The 22,039-nt window shown below is 44.9% G+C and overlaps 1 protein-coding gene across 1 annotated transcript in view; it reads left to right on the forward strand.

Annotated features, from left to right (window-relative positions):
• The window catches only part of LOC137366649 (protein eyes shut homolog), a 246,479-nt gene that overhangs the window by 111,890 nt on the left and 112,550 nt on the right, over positions 1-22,039 (forward strand). The window contains exons 5-6 of the mRNA XM_068028341.1: positions 14,476-14,598; positions 14,948-15,061. Coding sequence (XP_067884442.1) covers positions 14,476-14,598; positions 14,948-15,061 — 237 coding nt within the window. The remainder of the gene's footprint in view (positions 1-14,475; positions 14,599-14,947; positions 15,062-22,039) is intronic.

The raw sequence follows: 22,039 nt of genomic DNA on the forward strand, positions 1-22,039 counted from the left end.
AGTTTGTTCAATCTCTCCTCGTAGCTTAACTCTTGGAGTCCAGGTATCACTCTGGTAAACCGACACTGAGCTCCCTCCAAGGCGGATATATCCTTGCTAAGGTGTGGTGCCCAGAGCTACTCACAATGCTCCAAGTGTGGCTGAAGCATGACTTCTTCTGCATGTATTCTAGTCCTCTAGATATAAAGACCAACATTTCATTAGCATTTTTTGATTATTTTCTGTACCTGTTCATGACATTTTAATGATCTGTGTACATGGATCCTCAAGTCTCTTTGGACCTCCACTATTCCTAGCTTTTCACCGTTTCGAAAGTATCCTGTTCTATTCTTTTTAGGTCGAAAGTGAATGATCTCACACTTTCCTACATTGAAATCCATTTGCCCCAGTTCAATTATCTCTTTGTAATTTTATCCTTTCATCTACACTGTTTACAACACCATCTATCTTTGTGTCATTGGCAAATTTGGATATGTGACTTTCTATCCCATCATTTAAGTCGTCAATAAATAGATGAATCCTTAGATGCCCTTAGATCCATCTCTAGTATTCTCAGTCCAACTTCCCCCATTCACCTTTTGATACCTGTAATGATCAGTCACCTGACTGTTCTTTTCCTTGTCTCCTCGTTTTGCCAAGAAGCTAGTAAAAGAGTGCTATGACCTCTCTAATCAGTGATTTACAAAGACTCCTTCCTTGGTCTTCTTTCTTCTCTTCTTTGGCCTCCTTGTCTAGACAGACAATGGGTAAGCGCCTGGAGACGGTCAGTGGTTTGTAGAGCAGCGCCTGGAGTGGCTATAAGGGCCAATTCTAGAGTGACAGACTCTTCCACAGGCACTGCAGAAAAATTTGTTTGTTGGGGCTGTTACACAGTTGGCTCTCTCCTTGCGCTTCTGTCTTTTTTCCTGCCAACTGCTAAGTCTCTTCGACTCGCCACAATTTAGCCCCGCCTTTATGGCTGCCTGCCAGCTCTGGCGATCGATGGCAACTGACTCCCACGACTTGTGATCAATGACACAGGACTTCACGTCGCGTTTGCGGAGACATGGACGGCCAGTGGGTCTGATACCAATGGCGAGCTCGCTGTACAATGTGTCTTTGGGGATCCTGCCATCTTCCATGTGGCTCAAATGGCCAAGCCATCTCAAGCGCTGCTGACTCAGTAGTGTGTATAAGCTGGGGATGTTGGCCGCCTCGAGGACTTCTGTGTTGGAGATACGGTCCTGCCACCTGATGCCAAGTATTCTCCGGAGGCAGCGAGGATGGAATGAATTGAGACGTCGCTCTTGGCTGACATAAGTTGTCCAGACCTCGCTGCCATAGAGCAAAGTGCTGAGGACACAGGCTTGATACACTCGGACTTTTGTGTTCCGTGTCAGTGCGCCATTTTCCCACACTCTCTTGGCCAGTCTCGACATCGCAGTGGAAGCCTTTCCCATGCGCTTGTTGATTTCTGCATCGAGAGACAGGTTACTGGTGATAGTTGAGCCTAGGTAGGTGAACGGGCGGCACAGTGGTGCAGTGGTTATCACCGCAGCCACAGCTCCAGCGACTCGGGTTCAATTCTGGGTACTGCCTGTGTGGAGTTTGCAAGTTCTCCCTGTGTCTGCGTGGGTTTTCTCCGGGTGCTCCGGTTTCCTCCCACAATCCAAAAGACTTGCAGGTTGGTAAGTAAATTGGCCATTATAAATTGCCCCTCATATAGGTAGGTGATAGGGAGATATAGAGATAAGTGGGGATGTGGTAGGAATATGGGAAAGTTTAGGATTAGTATATATGGATGGTTGATGGTCAGCACAGACTCGGTGGGCCGAAGGGCCTGTTTCAGTGCTGTATCTATAAACTAAACTAAACTAAACTCTTGAACCACTTCCACAGCGTGGTCGCCGATATTGATGGAAGGAGCATTTCTGACGTCCTGTCCCATGATGTTCGTTTTCTTGAGGCTGATGGTTAGGCCAAATTCGTTGCAGGCAGCTGCAAACCTGTCGATGAGACTCTGCAGACACTCTTCAGTGTGAGATGTTAAAGCAGCATCATCAGCAAAGAGGAGTTCCCTGATGAGGACTTTCCGTACTTTGTAACTTGGCTCCTAGACGGGCAAGGTTGAACAACCTTGTTCAACCTTCCTTGGTACCTCACAGCATTCAGCAGCTTTTCTTCGGTAATTTCCTCATTATTCCTAAACTGACTTGCCAGCTGTTAATTATGTTATTTCTTTTGGCTTCACAATCATAGGTATAAAAATCACACATTATAATCTAAACTATTCGATAATTCACACTCGTTTAAGTTATACAGTGGTTAATGACAGAAAAAAAACTGTTATTTCTCCTTATCTCATTGGAGGTTCTAATTAGTCAACTCTAGAGAATGTCTTATTGTTGCCTTGGTGACATGTCTGCAGTGAAGTACCTGTCTGAGCTCCAACTCAGGCTAAACCCATTCTCCCACAATGCAAATTAATAAACTTGCTGGCTTATGGGGATAGAATGGGGGAATAGGACCGACTGATTGCTCTACAGTGGACCAGCATGGACTCAGTACAAAGAACAAAGAACAGTACAGCACAGGAACAGGCCATTCGGTCCTCCAAGCCTGCGCCGATCTTGATGCCTGCCTAAACTAACACCTTCTGCACTTCCGGGGCCCATATCCCTCTATTCCCTTCCTATTTATGTATTTGTCAAGATGTCTCTTAAACGTCGCTATCGTACCTGCTTCCACCACCTCCCCTGGCAGCAAGTTCCAGGCACTCACCACCCTCTGTGCAAAGAACTTGCCTCGCACATCCCCTCTAAACTTTGCCCCTCGCACCTTAAACCTATGTCCCCTAGTAACTGACTCTTCCACTCTGGGAAAAAGCTTCTGACTATCCACTCTGTCCATGCCGCTCAGAACTTTGTAAACCTCTACCATGTTGCCCCTCCACCTCCGTCATTCCAGTGAAAACAGTCCGAGTTTTTCCAACCTCTCCTCTTAGCTAATGCCCTCCAGACCAGGCAACATCCTGGTAAACCTCTTCTGTACCCTCTCCAAAGCCTCCACGTCCTGCTGATAGTGTGGCGACCAGAATTGCACGCAATATTCTAAGTGTGGTCTAACTAAAGTTCTGTACAGCTGCAACATGACTTGCCAGTTTTTATACTCTATGCCCCGACCAATGAAGGCAAGCATGCCGTATGCCTTCTTGACTACCTTATCCACCTGCGTTGCCACTTTCAGTGACCTGTGGACCTGTACGCTCAGATCTCTCTGCCTGTCAATACTCCTAAGGGTTCTGCCATTTACTGTATACCTCCCACCTGCATTAGACCTTCCAAAATGCATTACCTCACATTTGTCCAGATTAAACTCCATCTGCCATTTCTCCGCCCAAGTCTCCAACCGATCTATATCCTGCTGTATCCTCTGACAATCCTCATCATTATCCGCAACTCCACCAACCATTGTGTCGTCCGCAAGCTTACTGAGTAGGCCGAATAGTCTCCTTCTGTGCCATTATGACTCTCACATCAACCATTTCATGTTGATCTGTATGAACCATTTTATGGTAGCATTGCTAAAATCTGCAACCATTTCTGTTCTGTTCCTGGTATGTGTGCCGCTCACCACTCAAACTCTCTCCTTCATTTCCCACTTTAAACTCTCTGTCTTTGGTTTCCTATGCTGTTCCAATGAGGCTTAACACAAGCAACAAAAATAGTGGGAGTCATGTTCAGCTTCACTGGATGGGCCTTAACCTGTCAGAGGAGATTTCCCACTCACTGTGGAACAAGCCTGAGGCAGAATTTAGTAGAGCTGGTGGGGCTCTTGACACTGGGCTGAAAAGGTGGTGGGAACCTTGCCTCGGCCATTCGGAGCTCCCCTGGCTCTATTTGACGGCACTCTGATAATTAACTGCCCAGCGACAAGGTCCCCTTCCCTTTAAGGATAAGGGTCCCATCTCCAAGATCTCCAGCCAGTCAGAGGGCCGGCAGCTCAGTCGTATCGGCAGTGTCAATGGTAGCAGTGGCCACTGTCGTTACTGCAGGAGGCCTGGGAACTAGGCCCAGCGCTGGAGACAAGGACCCCAGGACTGTGAGGTGGTGTCGCTGGGGCCAGTCTGGAAGGCCCTGGCAAAGGCGGGGAGGGAGGATGGGCAGTGAGTGAAGGGGGAGTGCTCAGGGAAGTGGGTTGTTTTCCACCAGGGGCCCTCCGTGGGCAGGGCTCCCCCCGCAGGCCCGCAGGGAGGCCACCTCATTTTACTGGGCAACTTCTTCCTGTGGCGGAAGCTCCCTCCCGCCACCTGCTTAATTCCTGTGGCGGAGGGAAGAGGCCCTTAGTGGCTGATAATAGGCCTCAATTGGCCTCTGGGCAGGAAGGCCGTCATTGGCCTATTCTGCCCCTGACTAAATTGCAGTGCAATGGAAAGGTAACAGGCCCTCAGCTCCCACCTCCCGTCACAATTCTATGTCCCCAACCTCACCCCGCCTCCTAGCCTGTCTCCGGGGGGCCCATTAAATCCATCCAGTGTTTCAGCCCATTGACCTGGTGCTTTCTAAGTCTTGGCAGCACCAATTTATCAAGGAGGAGAAGGGGAATTCTCACCAATATTTATTCCTGAGCCAACAGCACTTTAAAAAAAAATACAGATTAGGGTAGTGTTCATTGTAAATTGAGTTTCCACAATCGTTTTCACCACTTTAAAAAATATTCTGCTGGAAGCTGGCCCCACCCTGAAAACTGGTCACTCTGCCAGATTGAATTCATTACCATGACGAATCCTGTCTCATTGTGCCTTCGATGAGGTTCTTCACATTAATCTATTTTTAGATGCAAGGGCACTAATAGACATCTTTTAAAAGCTTTTAAGTATGAAAAAATAATTAATTTACTCTGATACTGACTCGTGTATACCAATGAAACTAGTAAATGGTTCTGTATAATGTTCAATTATTTAAAATCAAGTTACTCACAGGTGGATGACGATATGCCCTGATGAAAAATGCTTATTTTTGTGATAAACCCATTTTCAGCTTTATTAGTAAAACTGCACCAGGTTACCACTCTTAAGTATATCAAGGAATATTTTAATGCAAGCCTTTTTTTAAATTACGTTCTAAAATGTTGCCCAATTTGCACTGGTTCATGGCAGGTTTTACATACGGAGATATACAAATAAGTTTGGGCGGAGACGTGAGCAAAAATTTCAATTCAGAAAACTAGTGACATTTTCCATGGGATTTGCACTCGGCTTGCTGATTGCACCCAAAGCAGAATCTCTACCCCACACTCTTTGGCCTCCTTGTCTCGAGACACAATGGGTAAGTGCCTGGAGGTGGTCAATGGTTTGTGGAGCAGCGCCTGGAGTGGCTATAAAGGCCAATTCTAGAGTGAAAGACTCTTCCACAGGCACTGCAGATAAAATTGGTTGTCGGGGCTGTTACCCAGTTGGCTCTCTCCTTACGCTTCTGTCTTTTTTCCCGCCAACATCTAAGTCTCTTCGACTCACCACTCTTTAGCCCCACCTTTATGGCTGCCCGCCAGCTCCGGCGATCACTAGCAACTGACTCCCACGACTTGTGGGCACTATCACAGGACTTCATGTCACGTTTGCAGATGTCTTTAAAGCGGAGACATGGACGGCCAATGGGTCTGATACCAGTGACAAGCTCGTTGTACAATGTGCCTTTGGGGATCCTGCCATCTTCCATGCGGCACACATGGCCAAGCCATCTCAAGCGCCGCTGACTCAGTAGTGTGTATATGCTGGGGATGTTGGCTGCCTCGAGGACTTCTGTGTTGGAGATACGGTCCTGCCACCTGATGCCAAGGATTCTCCGGAGGCAGCAAGGATGGAATGAATTGAGACGTCGCTCTTGGCTGACCTATGTTGTCCAGGCCTCGCTGCTGTAGAGCAAGGTACTGAGGACACAGGCTTGATACACTCGGACCTTTGTGTTCCGTGTCAGTGCGCCATTTTCCCACACTCTCTTGGCAAGTCTGGACATAGCAGCGGACGGCTTTCTCATGCGCTTGTTGATCTTTGCATCGAGAGACAGGTTACTGGTGATAGTTGAGCCTAGGTAGGTGAACTCTTGAACCACTTCGCCAATATTGATGGATGGAGCATTTCTGATGTCCTGTCCCATGATGTTCGTTTTCTTGAGGCTGATGGTTAGGCCAAATTCGTTGCAGGCGTTCACAATCCTGTCGGTGAGTCTCTGCAGACACTCTTCTGTGTGAGATGTTGATGCAACATCGTCAGCAAAGAGGAGTTCCCTGATGAGGACCTTCCGTACTTTGGTCTTCGCTCTAAGATGGGCAAGGTTGAACAACCGGCCATCTGATTTTGTGTGAAGGAAAATTCCTTCTTCTGAGGACTTGAACGCATGTGAGAGCAGCAGGGAGAAGAAGATCCCAAACAATGTAGGTGAGAGAACAGCCCTGTTTCAGAATTGGAAAGGGGTCTGATGAGGCACCGCTATGTTGAATTGTGCCTTTCATATTGTCATGGAATGAGGTGATGATACTTAGTAGCTTTGGTGAATATCCGATCTTTTCTAGTAGTCTGAAGAGACCACGTCTGCTGACGAGGTCAAAGGCTTTGGTGAGATCAATGAAAGCAACGTAGAGGGGCATCTGTTGTTCGCAACATTTCTCCTGTAGCTGGAGAAGGGAGAACAGCATGTCAATAGTGGATCTCTCTGCTCGAAAGCCACAGTATGCCTCAGGGTAGACACGCTCACCAGCTTCTGGAGTCTGTTTAAAACGACTCGAGTGACGACTTTCCCCACTATGCTGAGCAGGGAGATTCCATGGTAGTTGTTGCAGTCACCGCGGTCACCCTTGTTCTTATAGCGGGTGATGATATTGGCATCACGCATGTCCTGGTACTGCTCCCTTGTCCCAGCACAGGCAAAGCAGTTCATGGAGTGCTGAAAGTATAGCAGGCTTGGCACTCTTAATTATTTCAGGGGTAATGCCGTCCTTCCCAGGGGCTTTTCCACTGGCTAGAGAATCAATGGCATCACTGAGTTCCGATTTTGTTGGCTGTTCGTCCAGCTCATCCATGACTGGCAGAGATTGGACTTCATTGAGGGCGGTCTCAGTGACAACATTTTCCCTGGAGTACAGTTCTAGGTCGTGCTTAACCCAGTGGTCTATTTGCTTGCATTGGTCAGTGATTGTGTCCCCTGATTTAGACTTGAGGGGGGCGATCTTCATGATGGTTGGCCCAAAAGCTCTCTTAATGCCATCATACATTCCTCTGATGTTTCCGGCGTCGGGAGGCTAGCTGAATATGACTGCATAGGTGTCGCCAGTAGTCATTTGCACAGCGCCTGGCTGTTCTTTGTGCAGCCCTTTTGGCTACTTTAAGTGTTACAGATGTTAACTCGCTGGGGGCTTTCTTGTCGTTCAACACTGCAATGCGCTTAGCGGCTATGACAGGTTCCAGCTCTTCAAAGTGAGATTGAAACCAGTCTGCATTCTGCTTCTCACGTTTGCCATAGGTGGTCATTGCTGAGTCATAGATGGCATCTCTGATGTGGGCCCACTTGGTCTCTGCATCCCCTGCAGGAGTGTTTTGAAGGGCTTTTTCAAGTGAATTTAGAAACTTATGTAACAGCTGTGGATAAGAAATTCTGTTAGTGTTGATGCACGGGCGGCCCTTTTGCTTGGAGTGATGCAGCTTCTTTGGTTTGAGTCTAACTTTGCTGCACACCAGGGAGTGGTTGGTGTCGCAGTCTGCACTGTGGAAGCTGCGTGTGATTTGGACAATGTTTATAAAGGCTCACCTTGTGACGATGAGGTGGAGTTCTACTCGTCCTGGTGCGGCCACTGTGTGAGCTATGTGCCCCCGGAAGGCGCTAGCCAGGGACGTGAAAGGCGGCCCGAGTGCCCATGAGGCTGTCGTCAAGGCTCAGGGCCTCAATCCAGCCTCGGTTGCCCTTCCACCATCACTGCTGGGAGCTGGGAAAGCAGTTCCACCGTGAGCTGGATTGCGACTACGAGCACAGCATCAGCCTGGAGGACGATGATATCGAGGAGGCCGTGCAGGCAGTGGGCTGGCCCATTCGCCAGGGTCTACCCCACAATCTGGTCATTATCGCACTGCTGTTTGTGGCAGCTTGCTGGGCGGAAATTGGCTGCTGCATTTCCTGCATTACAACAGTGACCACCCTTAAAAAAAAGAACACAATTGACTGTAAAGTGCATTGGGACATCCTGAGGTCATGAAAGGTGCTATATAAATGCAAGTGTTACTTTTATACCCAAGTTCTCCAGACTTATGTAGAACGTGAGCTTATGGGGAGAACGTGTGCCTTTCATATCAGGTCAGTATAAATCCTACAGGGGCTGCAGATTTCTCCCTACTTTCAGTTGGGATTCTTCCACCTAATGATGGTTTTCCACATCTACCAGAGACCCAGCTTCTCAGAGAAAAGCATATTTGCACACTGTCTAAGCATGTTGTATGCATTCTGCAAGATTCGAATTTTAAAAGAAAGCATTACATAAAACCAGTAGAATTGTCATTACAGACTGAGGATTTGTGATTCAAGGTGACCTTCTAAACCTTGCCGAATAACAACTCTGCTGTTAGTTTGCACTTACAGCAAATCAAACCTCCCCGCCTACCTTGTCAAATCTTAATGAGCTGGAGAACTTTTGAAATTCTTTTATCTGCTGTTGCCCTGTCATTTTAATTGGGCCAGGAGCATTGTTCGCTTACTATCCACAAATGACACTGATGTTTCTGTGAAGCTCTTCAACAGATCGCTATAGCAGAGTCTTCATTATCTCCTAGAATAGAGGACATCACTCCCCTTGGAACTGATAGATAATCGAGAGCCCCAAATTAGGCAAATAAAATGCAATGAACAAACAGAAAAAACCTCAACCATTTGATGAGGCTACATTTTGTACAAGACTTTGCCTTATGGATAGTTGACAACATAGATAATTGGTGTGTGGAGGAGAGCTCCTTTCACATCAATAGTTTTATCCCATAACTTAGTGGAATACTTCATATTAAGAATTTCACATCTGCAGATAAATTGTATTCTGCATTAATAATGATATATTAAAAACATAGAGTGCTACAAATGAGTTTAATGGTCCATCAGAGCCTTGTTTTCTACACAAACATAGCATGTAGGTGATAGGGTAATGTAGTGAGACAGCACGCCATTCTTTCATCTCTTGCCTGGTTTTGAATGTAGACTGATGAATGGCAAGACACCTCCAGTTGTGAGTTTGGGAGATCTTTAGCAAGATTGAGCAGGCACAAACCCATCGCATCAAAAGCACCTCTTAACTTGGCTTTATATCGACCAAATCACTCAGAGAGGCAACATGGACAGTCGGGTGTAGGAAAACACAAATGGTACATTGCAGTTGTGGGGAGGTTGGGGTCAACCTTGATGGGAGTGAGATTTAAGGATTGAGGAAGAGACAGGGGGAGAAAGAAATAAGTTGAATTAGAGTCAAATCAGGTACAGAAAGAAAAATAAAAAGAGGGAAGCAAAGACTGGATTAGAAGAGAGAAAGAAACTGTAAGAAAATCTCAAGCAACAATTTACTTCCTGCAGGAATGAGGCCCCACAGTTTCAATTCTTTCCTTTTTGGGCCGGAGTGGTTGATTGGCTTTGGGGGAACATAAGTCATTGAAATGGTCATTACGCTATTAAATATTAGCCATAACTTTCTGCAGCAAGTTTAATTTGAACTTACTGTGCAAATACAGCAATTCCCTGACACTCACAGGAAGGCTGCGGGTGAGCTGCTGTTTTTGCAAGGCTAACGGCAGAGTGGCGCTAATCGTCCAGCAACTTGTGGCAATTCACAACTCACAGGAATCTTCGTCACCACTGGTTGATGGGCTATTTATACATTAATAACAGTGAGGGCCATTAAAATCACCATCAAACCTTCCTGAGATTGGGACCTGAGGCCCTTTTTAAAAAAAGGCAGTGTGGAACTAGACAATTATATGGAGCCTTTCACAACCTCAAAAGTGTCCCAAAAGTGTTTTACACTCAATGATGCATTCTTTGATGTGTAGTTACTGTTGTAATGTAGGTCCCACAAACAACAATGCGATAATGAGAAGATAATCTATTTTAATGATGTTGGTTGAATGAGAAACATTGTCCAGGACATGAGGGATAACACCCCTACTCTTCTTTAAAACAGTGCCATGGGATCTTTTATGTCTACCTGAGAGGGCAGATGGGACCTTGGTTTAACACCTCCTCCAGAAGCAGCTCTGACAGTGCTGTACTCCATCAATGCTGTACTCCATCAGTACTGCCCTGGAGGGAATTTATTGCAAATTTATCAGTCCTGCCCTGCGAGCATTTTAGCCGGGCAGTTGATGCCCAAAGTGGAAGTTGTTCCTTGCGCCAGTACAAACATTTCCTTTATGAACACAAAAGTCACAAGGTGAAAGTTGAAAGAAAAATTGACCAACATTACAGAGAATAAAATGACTTGTGATTTACCTACTAATTTATGACATTACCACTGCTTTTTTATGTGATTAGATTGTGTGATGTATGCTCCATCCATATTTTCTATTTTAAGCACTTATAGTGTCCAACTCATCTAGCTTCCTACCATGTACAGTAATGAAATAGTAAGAGAAGAAAATGCCTCTGCTCTGGCGGAATATTAAATTATTGCCCGATAAGCTACTGTCATGATTTTTTAATAAGATTATAAAGATATATACTCAGGGACTCTGCTTCATCCCACTTTGTTACCTAAGCAAAGGTTCTGAAAAGTTTCCCCTTTCTGTCACAGAGAGGTTGGTCAAAACTCCAGGATGTCTCTGAAATCTTACAAACTACACTATTCCATTTTATTCCCAACACCTTCCTTGGCATGTCATTCCTATCGACTGAACTAAGGATCCATCATGATCTACATTCACTTATGCTCCGTAGAGCCTCCTGCAGTGTTTTGAAAATTGCATTATACATTTTGTTCACTTGAGGCTACTATACACAAATGCCAGCAGAAGGAACTAAAATGTGAAAATGAAAGAATAAAGAAAAATCCATTACTTTCAGCAGCATGCAGTCTCATATCTTTCACTAAACTTGTCTATATCTAACTTCAGTCCCGAGAAACACACCTCCCAAGCCCACGACCTCTACCACCTAGAAGGACAAGGGCAGCAAATGCATGGGAACACCACCACCTGCAAGTTCCCCTCCAAGCCACACACCATCCTGACTTGGAAATATATCACAGTTCCTTCATTGTCGCTGGGTCAAAATCCTGAAACTCCCTTCCTAACGGCATTGTGGATTAAAGGCCGGCTACCCGACCCGAACCCGACGAGACCCAACGACATGTGTCGGGTTCGGGCCCCTCTTCCAGGTCCGGCTTTCGGGCTCAGGTCGGGTCGGGCCGGACGCACACGGTAAGTGCTCTGCCGGTAAGTATTAAAAATAAAAAACTTACCTGAGCTGGGAGTCCGGGATGAAACTGAGTCTGCGCAGTGAGCGAGTGACGTCACTGTGAATGTCATCGCGCATGCGCTGCAGCTTCGTGGAGCTTCCCAGTCAGAAGGTAAGTAAAGAGATGATCGGGTCAGGTCGAGTAGGGTCGGGCTCAGGTCGGGTCGGGCTCAGGGCGAAATTGAAGGGACTCGGACCGGGTCGGGCTCGAGTCCGTTGCGGATCGGTCGGGTTCGGGTGAGGTTCTTTGTCCCGACCTAAGGAGGCCTTTACTGTGGGTGTACCTACACCAGATGGTGGTTCAAGAGGGCAGCTCACCCCCACTTTCTCATGGGTAGTTAGGGATGGACAATAAATGCTAGCCTTGTCAGCAACACCCGCATCCCAAGAAAGAATTTTTTTTTAAATTGCAACTCTAGTTACAACCTGCAGTCACATGCCTGATTAAAGATCCATCTGACTCTTTTTTTGTTAAGGTATTAATCAACACAGCATTAACTATTTTATCTAAAAGCCCATTGCATGGACTAGAATTATTGCCCATTCATAGGCAATGGGAGGAAAATAATATGCACATAACTCTGAAGGGATGCACCAGAAAGTGTTCAAAATTTGTTTAAATTATGCATATGATGGATATATATCCATATGAAAGAACATACATTGTGTGCATGATTTGTCACAAGATTTGTACTGCATCCATTTGTTTGATGAGCCCGACATCTTTTAAATGTATTTCACCTCAGTCATTTTCACCCTCACTGAAATAAAAGTTGTCAGTCAAAAAACCTGCAGCATGTCATGATTCCCCTAGGACCCTGCTGGTACTAAATTCCTCTCTGCTATTTTAACAAAGGCTTTGATCTGTTTAAATAAATAGGCGAGTGTCTCCATTAGATAGGAAAGAGAGGAATTTGCTAAAAGCCTATTTGTACGGTAATAGCACTTGTATTCATTTCTGCCCTAATGTGTTGATACTTAGAAATTGTACAATACAACACTGAGTGTTTATCGAGGGGATAGGGGTGTGAAGGCTAATCTTAAATCTGAGTGATGTGTTTCTGCTCTGCCATATGTGGGATGAACTTCAGTTCTTAAATAGATGGCCTGGTAAGGAAGCACACTGGTATTAACCTGACAATGAAGTCTCGTACATGGAGAGCAAGGAATACTCCCAATCTTTCCTGATTTGTCTGCACTTTGTAACACTCCTTAACCCAAGTCAAATGTTTTCCGTGGTTGTGGGAATCACTGTTCCGAATGAAATTGGTCCGAGTCCCACAAAATGAGCCCATTTTATGAGGGGTCGTATGAGAAATCTATCGGTACCACCATGTACAAGCACATGAAAAAGCGAGCAGTCTTTACTTGTCTCCATGCAAAATTAAGGTTGCAGATTCACTGTACTTCCACTGGAGCAGAAATTAAATAAACAATGGTTACTTTGACAGGTTTTGAAAGTCATGACTGTTTAGTGGAAATAAATGAATGTCTGTTAAATCCGCCTGACCTTATAAACACCATCTACTGTGAAGATCTGACAAATAGTTTTAGATGCATTTGCCACCCAGGATATATGGGAGAGATCTGTGCAATTCCTGTAACTTTCTGTGTGGCAGAATGGATCACAGTGTGAGGATGTCCCTGGAGGATTTAGATGTCATTGCATTCATGGTAGGCAACCTTCTTCACTTAATGCTTCTTATTTATTTTGTCAGATTGAATAGCATCTTTAAAATGACAGGCTGGGACCTTTAGAAGATATAAAACCAGAGGGCTGGTTTTTATAGGCCCACCCGAGGCAGGGTCAGAGGTAGGAGGGGCCCATAGTATCGTGACGGATGGCAGGGGCAGAGGGCCCATCACTGCCCCGTCCCCACCCCATCGCTAAGCAATTTTGCCAGGGACGATGACCTTCCCACCCAGAGGCCAATTGAGATCCTTAAGTAGCCTATTAACAGCCACCTAAGGGCCTCTTCCTGACAACACAGGGATCTAGCCAGCAGCAGGGGGTGCCTCCGCCACGCGGGTGGGCGCATTGTAAAATAAGTTACCCTCTTGGGGGCTTGGAAGGTGGGGATCCCTCCTTCATGGGAAATCTGTGGCCCACAGAGGATCCCCGCTGGCAAAACCTTATAACTTCAAGGTTCCCCCTCCCCTCTGGACTTTATGCCCACTCTCCCAACAACCCCCACCCCTCCCAACTAACCAGCACCTTCCAGATTGGCCCTGGCAACCCTGTTTCACTTACCTGAGGTCTGGGGTTCCAGTTTTGGCACTGGGTCCAAGGCCTCTGCAGTACCAACAGTGACCACCCTCCTAGTAGCGCTGCCGATACTGCTGAGCTGCCGGGCCTCTGATTGGCCGACAGCTCTTGGAGGCGGGAACAGTCTTTAGGGAGAGGCATCCTGGAGCCGGGCGCTTAGGCACCATATAATCACTACGGTGGGGGTGGGCGGGGGGTGGCGGTGGTCATGAAAAGGCCTTTGCTGCTAAGTGGCAGGAGCCCCTCCTCCTCCACAAAATCCAGCCCAGAGTTTGTACTGTGTAATTCAGTCTTTTACTGATGTAGAAATTATGAGATGATGGGCAAGGATAAGACGGTGCTGCATTGATTATACTCCATCTTCTGGGAACCTGGAGTTACATGGAATATACAGCACTGAAACAGGCCAGTCGGCCCAACTGATCTATGCCAGTGTTGATGCTGTACCCGAGCCTCCTCCAATCTGACACTATCAGCATATCCTTTTATTCCTTTCTCCCTCACCTGCCCATCCATTTTCCCTGAAATGCATCTATGCTATTTGTCTCAACTATTCCTTATGGTAGCGAGTTGCATATTCTCCCAGGGTAAAGAAGTTTCTCCTGAATTCTCTGTTGGATTTATTAGCGACTATCTTATATTTGTGATCCCTTAGATTTTGTCATTTGAACAATGATGTCATATTTAAGTTTTGACTTAATTCCCAGAAAATCCTGAATGACGCTGTTAATTTCTTTCTCTTTCTTCTGATGACAGGATTAGAAGGACGTTTCTGTGAAGCCAACGTTGATGAATGTGAGACAGACCCTTGTGGAAATCTCAGCATTTGCGTAGATGGGTTGAATTCTTTTGCTTGTTACTGTGCGCCAGGCTTTGTAGGTAGGTTCAGTGCATTGCACTCAGTGAATTTATTAGAATTTTAAAAGTCCTGAAGTAAAAGCTCTGCTTCTCTTGTATTACCACCAATCCTCCTATGTGGTTGAAATCGCACCTTGGTTATCTTGTTGAATTTCAGGGGACATGCCTATTTGCTCAGAAATTATCATAAAGCAATTGAACTTTTACTCTTAAGACCATTTGCAACTAATCTTCGATCATTCCTTTGACCTGCAGTGGCAACGTTTTTGTATATAATCCAATGTAATTATTTGATCTTCATGTTGACAGTTGTGCTGGTGAGTCACCATTGGCAAATTCCTAATGAAGTGAATCTTTTGCTTCTTTCTAGGCAATAACTGTGAGATTGAGGTGGATGAGTGTCTCAGTGACCCCTGTCAGAACAAAGGCACTTGCACTGACCTTCTCAACTCCTTTAACTGCATGTGTCCTGATGGAATTGAAGGTAAATGACTAGGAATGAGGAGAGTAAACTGCAGCTGCTTTTACAATCTTTGCAATACCATCACAATAGTATGCTTCAATTGTACCAGTAAGTTCTGTGTTTATCCTTGCCTCGAAGAAAATTAAAATGCTAAGCAATATTTATTACGGTTCAGATAAGAAACCTTGTATCCAGCCACTTTTACACTAAAAAATCTTGTTATATTTTGAATGTAAGAGGACTGTTATGACCAGGTGAGAAAGAGTTCTGGGATTTCCTTTCAGCCTTCATAGGGTTTAATTTTAAACACATTGTGTTTTTAGCTCCCCCTTGGTGAATCCTTGTTCACCGCTTTCCAATTATAAGGCAAAGAAACCAGCACAAACAGGCTTTCTTAGGTTTAAAGAAGAAAAGTTGAAATTTATTAAACTTAAACTCTAATTTGGTTAACGCCTACGGATACAAGCCATGCCTCATGCATACGCAATACACACATGCAAATAGAGACAGAAAAGAGCAGAAGAAAAATAAAGTGGAAAAATTTGAAGTAATATCTGAAGAGTTGTTATTACAGTTCTTCGAGCTCACTGTGAAGTCCTTGATTGTAGTCTTGCTTTTCGTTGGAGCCCAGTATTCTTCTTAAATCTTGTTCGCTGGAGGAAAGACCTTTCTCTCTTGGCGTACATGTGTCTTTAGTGGATTCAGAAGCTTGTGAGAAAGAGATGGGAGCAGACAGGAGAGAGATCTTCTCAGTCCAGGAGCCAACAGCTTTCTGCCCAAACTGTTCGTACAAATTCAAAAACCTCAGGTTGCCCAACAGGTTAGTCATGTGACTAGTTGGTTTGACCATGTCCATTTGTGTATTCGGCCATCTTAGCAGTCAACCTGGAATGCGAGCTCCCCCACCTTCAACACCTGGTGATCAAAAGTTCATTGTGGGTTGGATGTGTCAGGTATTGGCTGCTTTGTCCTTTCAAACACTGTCTGTTAATATACAAATGTATTTTCCAGCCATGGCTGATCTGTTTAACAAGTCCTTTCTTAACTCGAGTAACAGTTTAAAACCAATGCTCATGACAAAATTAATGTGCCTCATTCTTGGCAGGTTGGGGCCTAGCATGAAAGCACCAACAACAAGTTGCATTTATATAGTGCCTTTAATGTAGTAACACATCCCAAGATGCTTCACAGGAGTATTGTCAAACAAAAATTGACACCGAGACACATAGGAGATATGAGCATTGGTGACCAAAAGCTTGGTCAATAAGGTAGATTTTAAGGAACAGCATAAAGGAGGAGAGAGGGGCAGAGAGGTTTAGGGAGGGAATTCCAGAGCTTAGGCCTAGGCAGCTGAAGGCACCGCCACCAGTAGTGGAGTGATGAAAATTGTGGATGCACAAGAGGCCAGAATTGGATGAGTAAGGCGATCTCAGAAGGTTGTACACCTGAAGAACTTTACAGTGATAGGGGCGAAGCCATTGGTGCAATATGAAAACAAGGAAAAGAATTTTAAAATTGAAGCATTGCTGGACTGGGAGCCTATGTAGATCAGTGAGCACAGGGGTGATGGGTGAATGGGCCTTGTTGCGAGTGAGGATACGGGTAAAACGGACTTTTGGATGTGCTCAAATTAAGACAATAAAAATCCATTAGACTCAACAAACCTGTCCTTCATTTCATAAATAATTCCCACTTCCCACCTTTCTGTCACTTCACGCAGGCCCTTGGCTCTCCATTCCTGCCTGGTGTTTGTCGGTATTGATGGGGTTGAATGTTGATCTCATCAATGTTCCATGCTTTTGAGCTTTAGATTGAAATTTCAGAATTTTAGCCTACTTTCAATTCATAATCATCGGTTAAAAAACATTTCCAGTCTGTCATGCATTCAAATTAAATTGACTGCACAGTTTATGATTTAAATGATAAATGGTCTAGAATACTGCCTACATGTATGGTGGGAGTAAAATTAATCCCATCTGAATCTGTGAATTAGATTTGCATCTTAAATGGCAACTGAATGATTACTGAGTATGTATCTGCACGGGGGCAGCGTGGAGTGATAAGAGAAACAAGTCTATTTGTGAACCAGCAAATTTGACCAGTTTAATAGAATCAGTATTAGATTGAGGACCAGGTCTTAATTTTCCTCTATAGTAAGATCCAACCTTACAAGGAAAGAAGAATACAATAGTCAAACTAATAACAGCTTGAGGGCACAGACTCACACTTCTAAGGAACTACATTTATATAGTACCTTATATAACCTCAAGATGTTCCAGAGTGTCTCACAACCAATGAATACTTTTTGAAGCGCAGTCACTACTGTAATGTAAGAAATGTGGCAGCCAATTTGTGCAGAGTGTTACAGCCAGGTGAGAAAGAGGTCTAGGGTTCCCTTTCAGCCTTCACCTGGTAACAGGATTTTATTTTTAAACGCACTGTGTTTTTAGCTCCCCCTTGCTGGATCCTTGTTCACCACTTTCCAATTGTAAGGCAAAGAAACGTGCATAAAGAGGCATTCTTAGGTTTACAGAAGAAAGGCGAAATGTTATTAAACTTAAACTCTAATTCAGTTGACGCCTACGGATACACGACGTGCCCACGCTAGCATGCATATATGATACCCACATGCATTTAGAGACAGAAAAGAGCAGAAGAAAAATAAAGTGGAAATGTTTGAGGCAAATATCTGAAGAGTTTTTGTTCTGGTTCTTCGAGCTCACTGTAGAGTCCTTGATTGTAGGCAGATCTTGCTTTTCGTTGGGGCCCAGTATTCTTCCTAAACCTTGTTCACTGTTGGAGACCTTTCTCTCTTGGGGTTCATGTGTTTTCAGTGTTTTTTGGAGTTCTGTGAGAAAGAGATGGGAGCAGACAGACAGGCCAGAGGTCTTCTTCAGTCCAGGAGCATTCTGCCTTCAGTTCAAACACTGTACAATTCAGAAAAAAAAGACTGCCAAGCAGGTTAGTTATGTGACTAGCTGGTTTGAACATGTCAGTTTGTGGATTGTATTGGAGCAGGGGATAGCTCCTTTGTTCCCAAGCACTGTCTGTTAATATGCAAAAATGTCTTTCCAGCCAGGGGCCTGGCAACCCCTTGTCACAGGCCTTCTCTTCCCAGCAACAATTTGAAATTTAATGTCCCTGTGGCAAATTTAATGTGCCTCATTCTTGGCAGGTGGGCCTGCATGACAAGAGTAAGATCCCACAAGCAGCAATTAAATAAATGACTTATTAAATGCTTTTAGTGGTTGAGGAATAAATGTTGGTCAGGCCATCTGGTTAATTCCTCTGTCCTTCTTTGAACAGTGCCATGGGATCTTTGACTTCCACCTGAGAGGGCAGGTGGTCTTGATTTAACATTTTATCTGAAAGCCTCCACGGTACTGTAAAAAAATTGACAATATTTCCAATTCAATAGGAAATGAAAGCTGGCACAATGAAAAAATTGGCTGTCGATTCACTACAAGACAATTTGGTGCTGCTGATGTAGACCAACTTCACCCCCTTGGTGTCTTGGATCCAACATGGCAATCTTGTTAATGCCAGTGAGAGATCAGATCCATAAAATCAATCCAATACAAATGCAACAAATAATTACTGGGCAGAATTTGAACATTGATAGGGTAAAGGGACTAGCAGTAACTTTAAGTTAATTTTGGAATCTAACTAACTTGTTGCTCAAAGTAGATGGTAAGGTTGTCAACTATGAATGTCACAGATGACATCCTATATGACTGTGACAAAGGTAAACTTTCCCTTGTTGCCCTTCTCGACCTCTCTGCAGCCTTTGACATGGTTGACTACACCATCCTCCTACAGCATCTCTCCACTGTCATCTAGCTGGGTGGGACTGCTCTCACCTGATTACATTCTTATCTTTCTAATCCACCACCTTAAAATTCACTCCCTCCACTACCAACGCACAGTGTCACCAGTGTGTACCATATACAAGATGAAGTGCAGCAACTCACGATGCCTCCTTTGACAGCACCTTCCAACCTCTACCACCTAGAAGGACAAGGGCAGCAGACATATGGGAACACCATCATCTGCAAGTTCCCCTCCAAATGGCACACAATCCTTCTAAATATATCACTGTTCCTTCACTGTCGTTGGATCAAAATCCTGGAACTCCATCCCGAACAGCACTGTGGGTGTAACTACACCACATAGACTGCAGCGGTTTAAGAAGATGGCTCACCACCACCTTTCCGAGGGCAATTAGGGATGGGCAACAAATGCTGGCTGAGCAAGTGATGCCCACATCCCATGAAACAAATAAAAAGAGAAAAAACAAATCACAGGCAATGGCTTCTTTTCCTGCACTGTTACCTCTGGTGTCCCCCAAGGATCTCTGCTTGGTCCCCTCCTATTTCTTGTCTACACGCTGCCCCTCGGAGACTTCATCAGAAAGCATGCTGTTAGTTTTCACGTGTACAGTGAATACCCTCAACCTCTCTCAACTCCTCCTTTGTTGTTAAATTGTCAGAGTGCTTATCTGACATCCAGTACTGGATGAGCAGAAATTTCCTCCAATTAAATATTGGGAAGACTGAAGCTATTGTTTTCGGTTCCCACTCCAAACTCCATTCCCGAATGACTGATTCCATCCCTCTCCCTGGCAACAGTCGGAGATTAAGCCAGTCTGTTCGCAATCTTGGAGTCACATTTGACCCCACGATGAGCTTCCGACCTCATATTCGTGCCATCACTAAGACCGTCTATTTCCACCTCTGTAACATTGCCTAGCTTCACCCCTGTCTTAGCTTGTCTGCTGCTAAAACCCTCATTTATTCCTTTGTTACCTCTGGACTTGACTATTCCAATGCACTACTGACTGGTTTCCCACATTCTACTCTCCATAAGCTTGAGGTCATTCAAATCTTTGCTGCCTATGTCTTAACTCGTACCAAGTCCCTTCACCTATCTTACCCTGTGCTCGCTGACCTACATTGGCTCCCGGTCAAGCAACATCTTGATTTTAAAATTCTCAACTTGTTTTCAAATCCCTCCATAGCATTGCTCCTCCCTATCTCTGTAATCTCCTCCAGCCCCACAACCCTCCAAGATATCAGCGCTCTTCCAATTCTGGCCTCTGATTTTAATTGCTCCACATCGGTGGCTGCACCTTCAGTTGCCTAGGCCCCAAGCTCTGGAATACCCTTCCTATATCTCTCCGCCTCTCCACCTCACTTTCCTCCATAAAGGCACCCTTAAAACCTACCTCTGACCAGGTTTTTGGTCATCCGACCTAATATCTCATTTTATGGCTCAGTGTCATGCTTAGTTTTGTAATGCTCCTGTAAAGCGCCTTATTATGTTAAAGGCACTATTATAATGTAAGTTGTTGTTGTATCTACATTTACTGAATGCTCGATGGCAGGTACTGTAAGATGTATGCTTTCATATCTTCAATGAAGCCATGGCAAAGTCAGAATAATTTAAGGCCAACTATCGTTCTATTTGATGACACCAACAGTGACCAAAGTTAAAAAAAAAATTATTCACTGATGTCCTTCTTTCAAAGGAAGCACTGAAGAATTGTAGAATGGTACTGTACAGAAGGAGGCCATTCGACCCATCGTGCCTATGTTGACTTGTGGAAAGAGCTATCTTATTAGGTCCACTACCTCACTCTCTGCCCTGCAATTTCTTTTCTTTTCCCCCACGTATTTATCCAATTTCCTTTTGAAAGTTACTATTGGATCTGCTTCCACCACTCTTTCAGGCAGGGTGTTCACTCAAGAAGGGAACTTGATGTTTGTATTACAGTCTGACTGCTTTTAGTGCACAACATTTAACACTAAACTTAATTGTTAAAGGTCGTCTGCAGTTTAGTGGTCTGACACACAGCTTTTCAATTATAAGGTCTGAGCTGAGGACTTGCTTTTTCAGATATACTCGTCGATGTTTTGTGGTGGTGTTGATAGATAGTCGAGACTATTGTGATTTCTTTTTACTTCAAGCAGGGTTAGAAGATATGAGGGAATAACAGAGCCAGCGCGGGTCAGGAGAGAGGTTGGAGGGAGCAGTTGGAAGGCAGAGGGAGCGGGAAGAGGATCTGAGGGGGAGAGGAGGAGAAGGGGACTGAAGAGCCGATGGAAGATGGGGGAGAGAGTAGGGAGGGGGCTGGGAGAAAAGAAGAGAGGAAGGAAAGGGAGGGTTAGGTTAGAAGAGGCGTCAGCGAGTGCTGAGGAAAGAGAATACAGGTCGACATGGTTTCCGGTGGAACGTGCGGAAGAGGGTTTGAGACATGGGACAGTCAGCCATTATATGAGAAGAAATACTTCCAGTGGAGGGAAGTCCTCTGAATGGGAAATACCAGTAAGTTGTAGGGGGGGTGCTGTCTGTAAAAGGGGAAGTAAAACCAGGCAGTGATAGCCTCAGAAGGGTAACTGCAGCCAATAGTGTGTTTGGGTGGCTATGTTGGGGGAGCGATTAGCAGTTAGTGGGCGCGTTCTGCATTGAGACGGGTAACTCAGCTAGGAAGGGGAGCAGGAGTCTTGCACATGTGGGAGGAGGCCAATCCTTGTTCACTGGTGTCAGGTTTAGGTGGGGATTAAGTTTAGTTGTGGTGGGTGGGGAGGAAAGGTAGGGTTTGAAGGTTTCCCACCCTTTATCGAACACGCCTGATGCAGCGTTAATTGAAATGAATGAAAATCAGGCAGTTCTGTAATAGGCGGGCAATGCACTCTTCTGTTACTGGAAACAGTTTCTCCCTATTTGCTCTATCAAAATCCCTCATAATTGTGAACACCTCTATGAAATCTCCCCTTCGCCTTCTCTAAGAAGAACAATCCTTCGATTCTTCAATCTCTTCACATAACTGAAGTCCCTCAGCTTTGGTATCAGATTTCAGATTGATTAGAGATACAGCACTGAAACAGGCCCTTCGGCCCACCGAGTCTGTGCCGAACATCAACCACCCATTTATACTAATCCTATATTAATCCCATATTCCTACCAAACATCCCCACCTGTCCCTATATTTCCCTACCA

This window comes from Heterodontus francisci, chromosome 3, assembly GCF_036365525.1.
Source record: "Heterodontus francisci isolate sHetFra1 chromosome 3, sHetFra1.hap1, whole genome shotgun sequence".
Taxonomy (NCBI): domain Eukaryota; kingdom Metazoa; phylum Chordata; class Chondrichthyes; order Heterodontiformes; family Heterodontidae; genus Heterodontus; species Heterodontus francisci.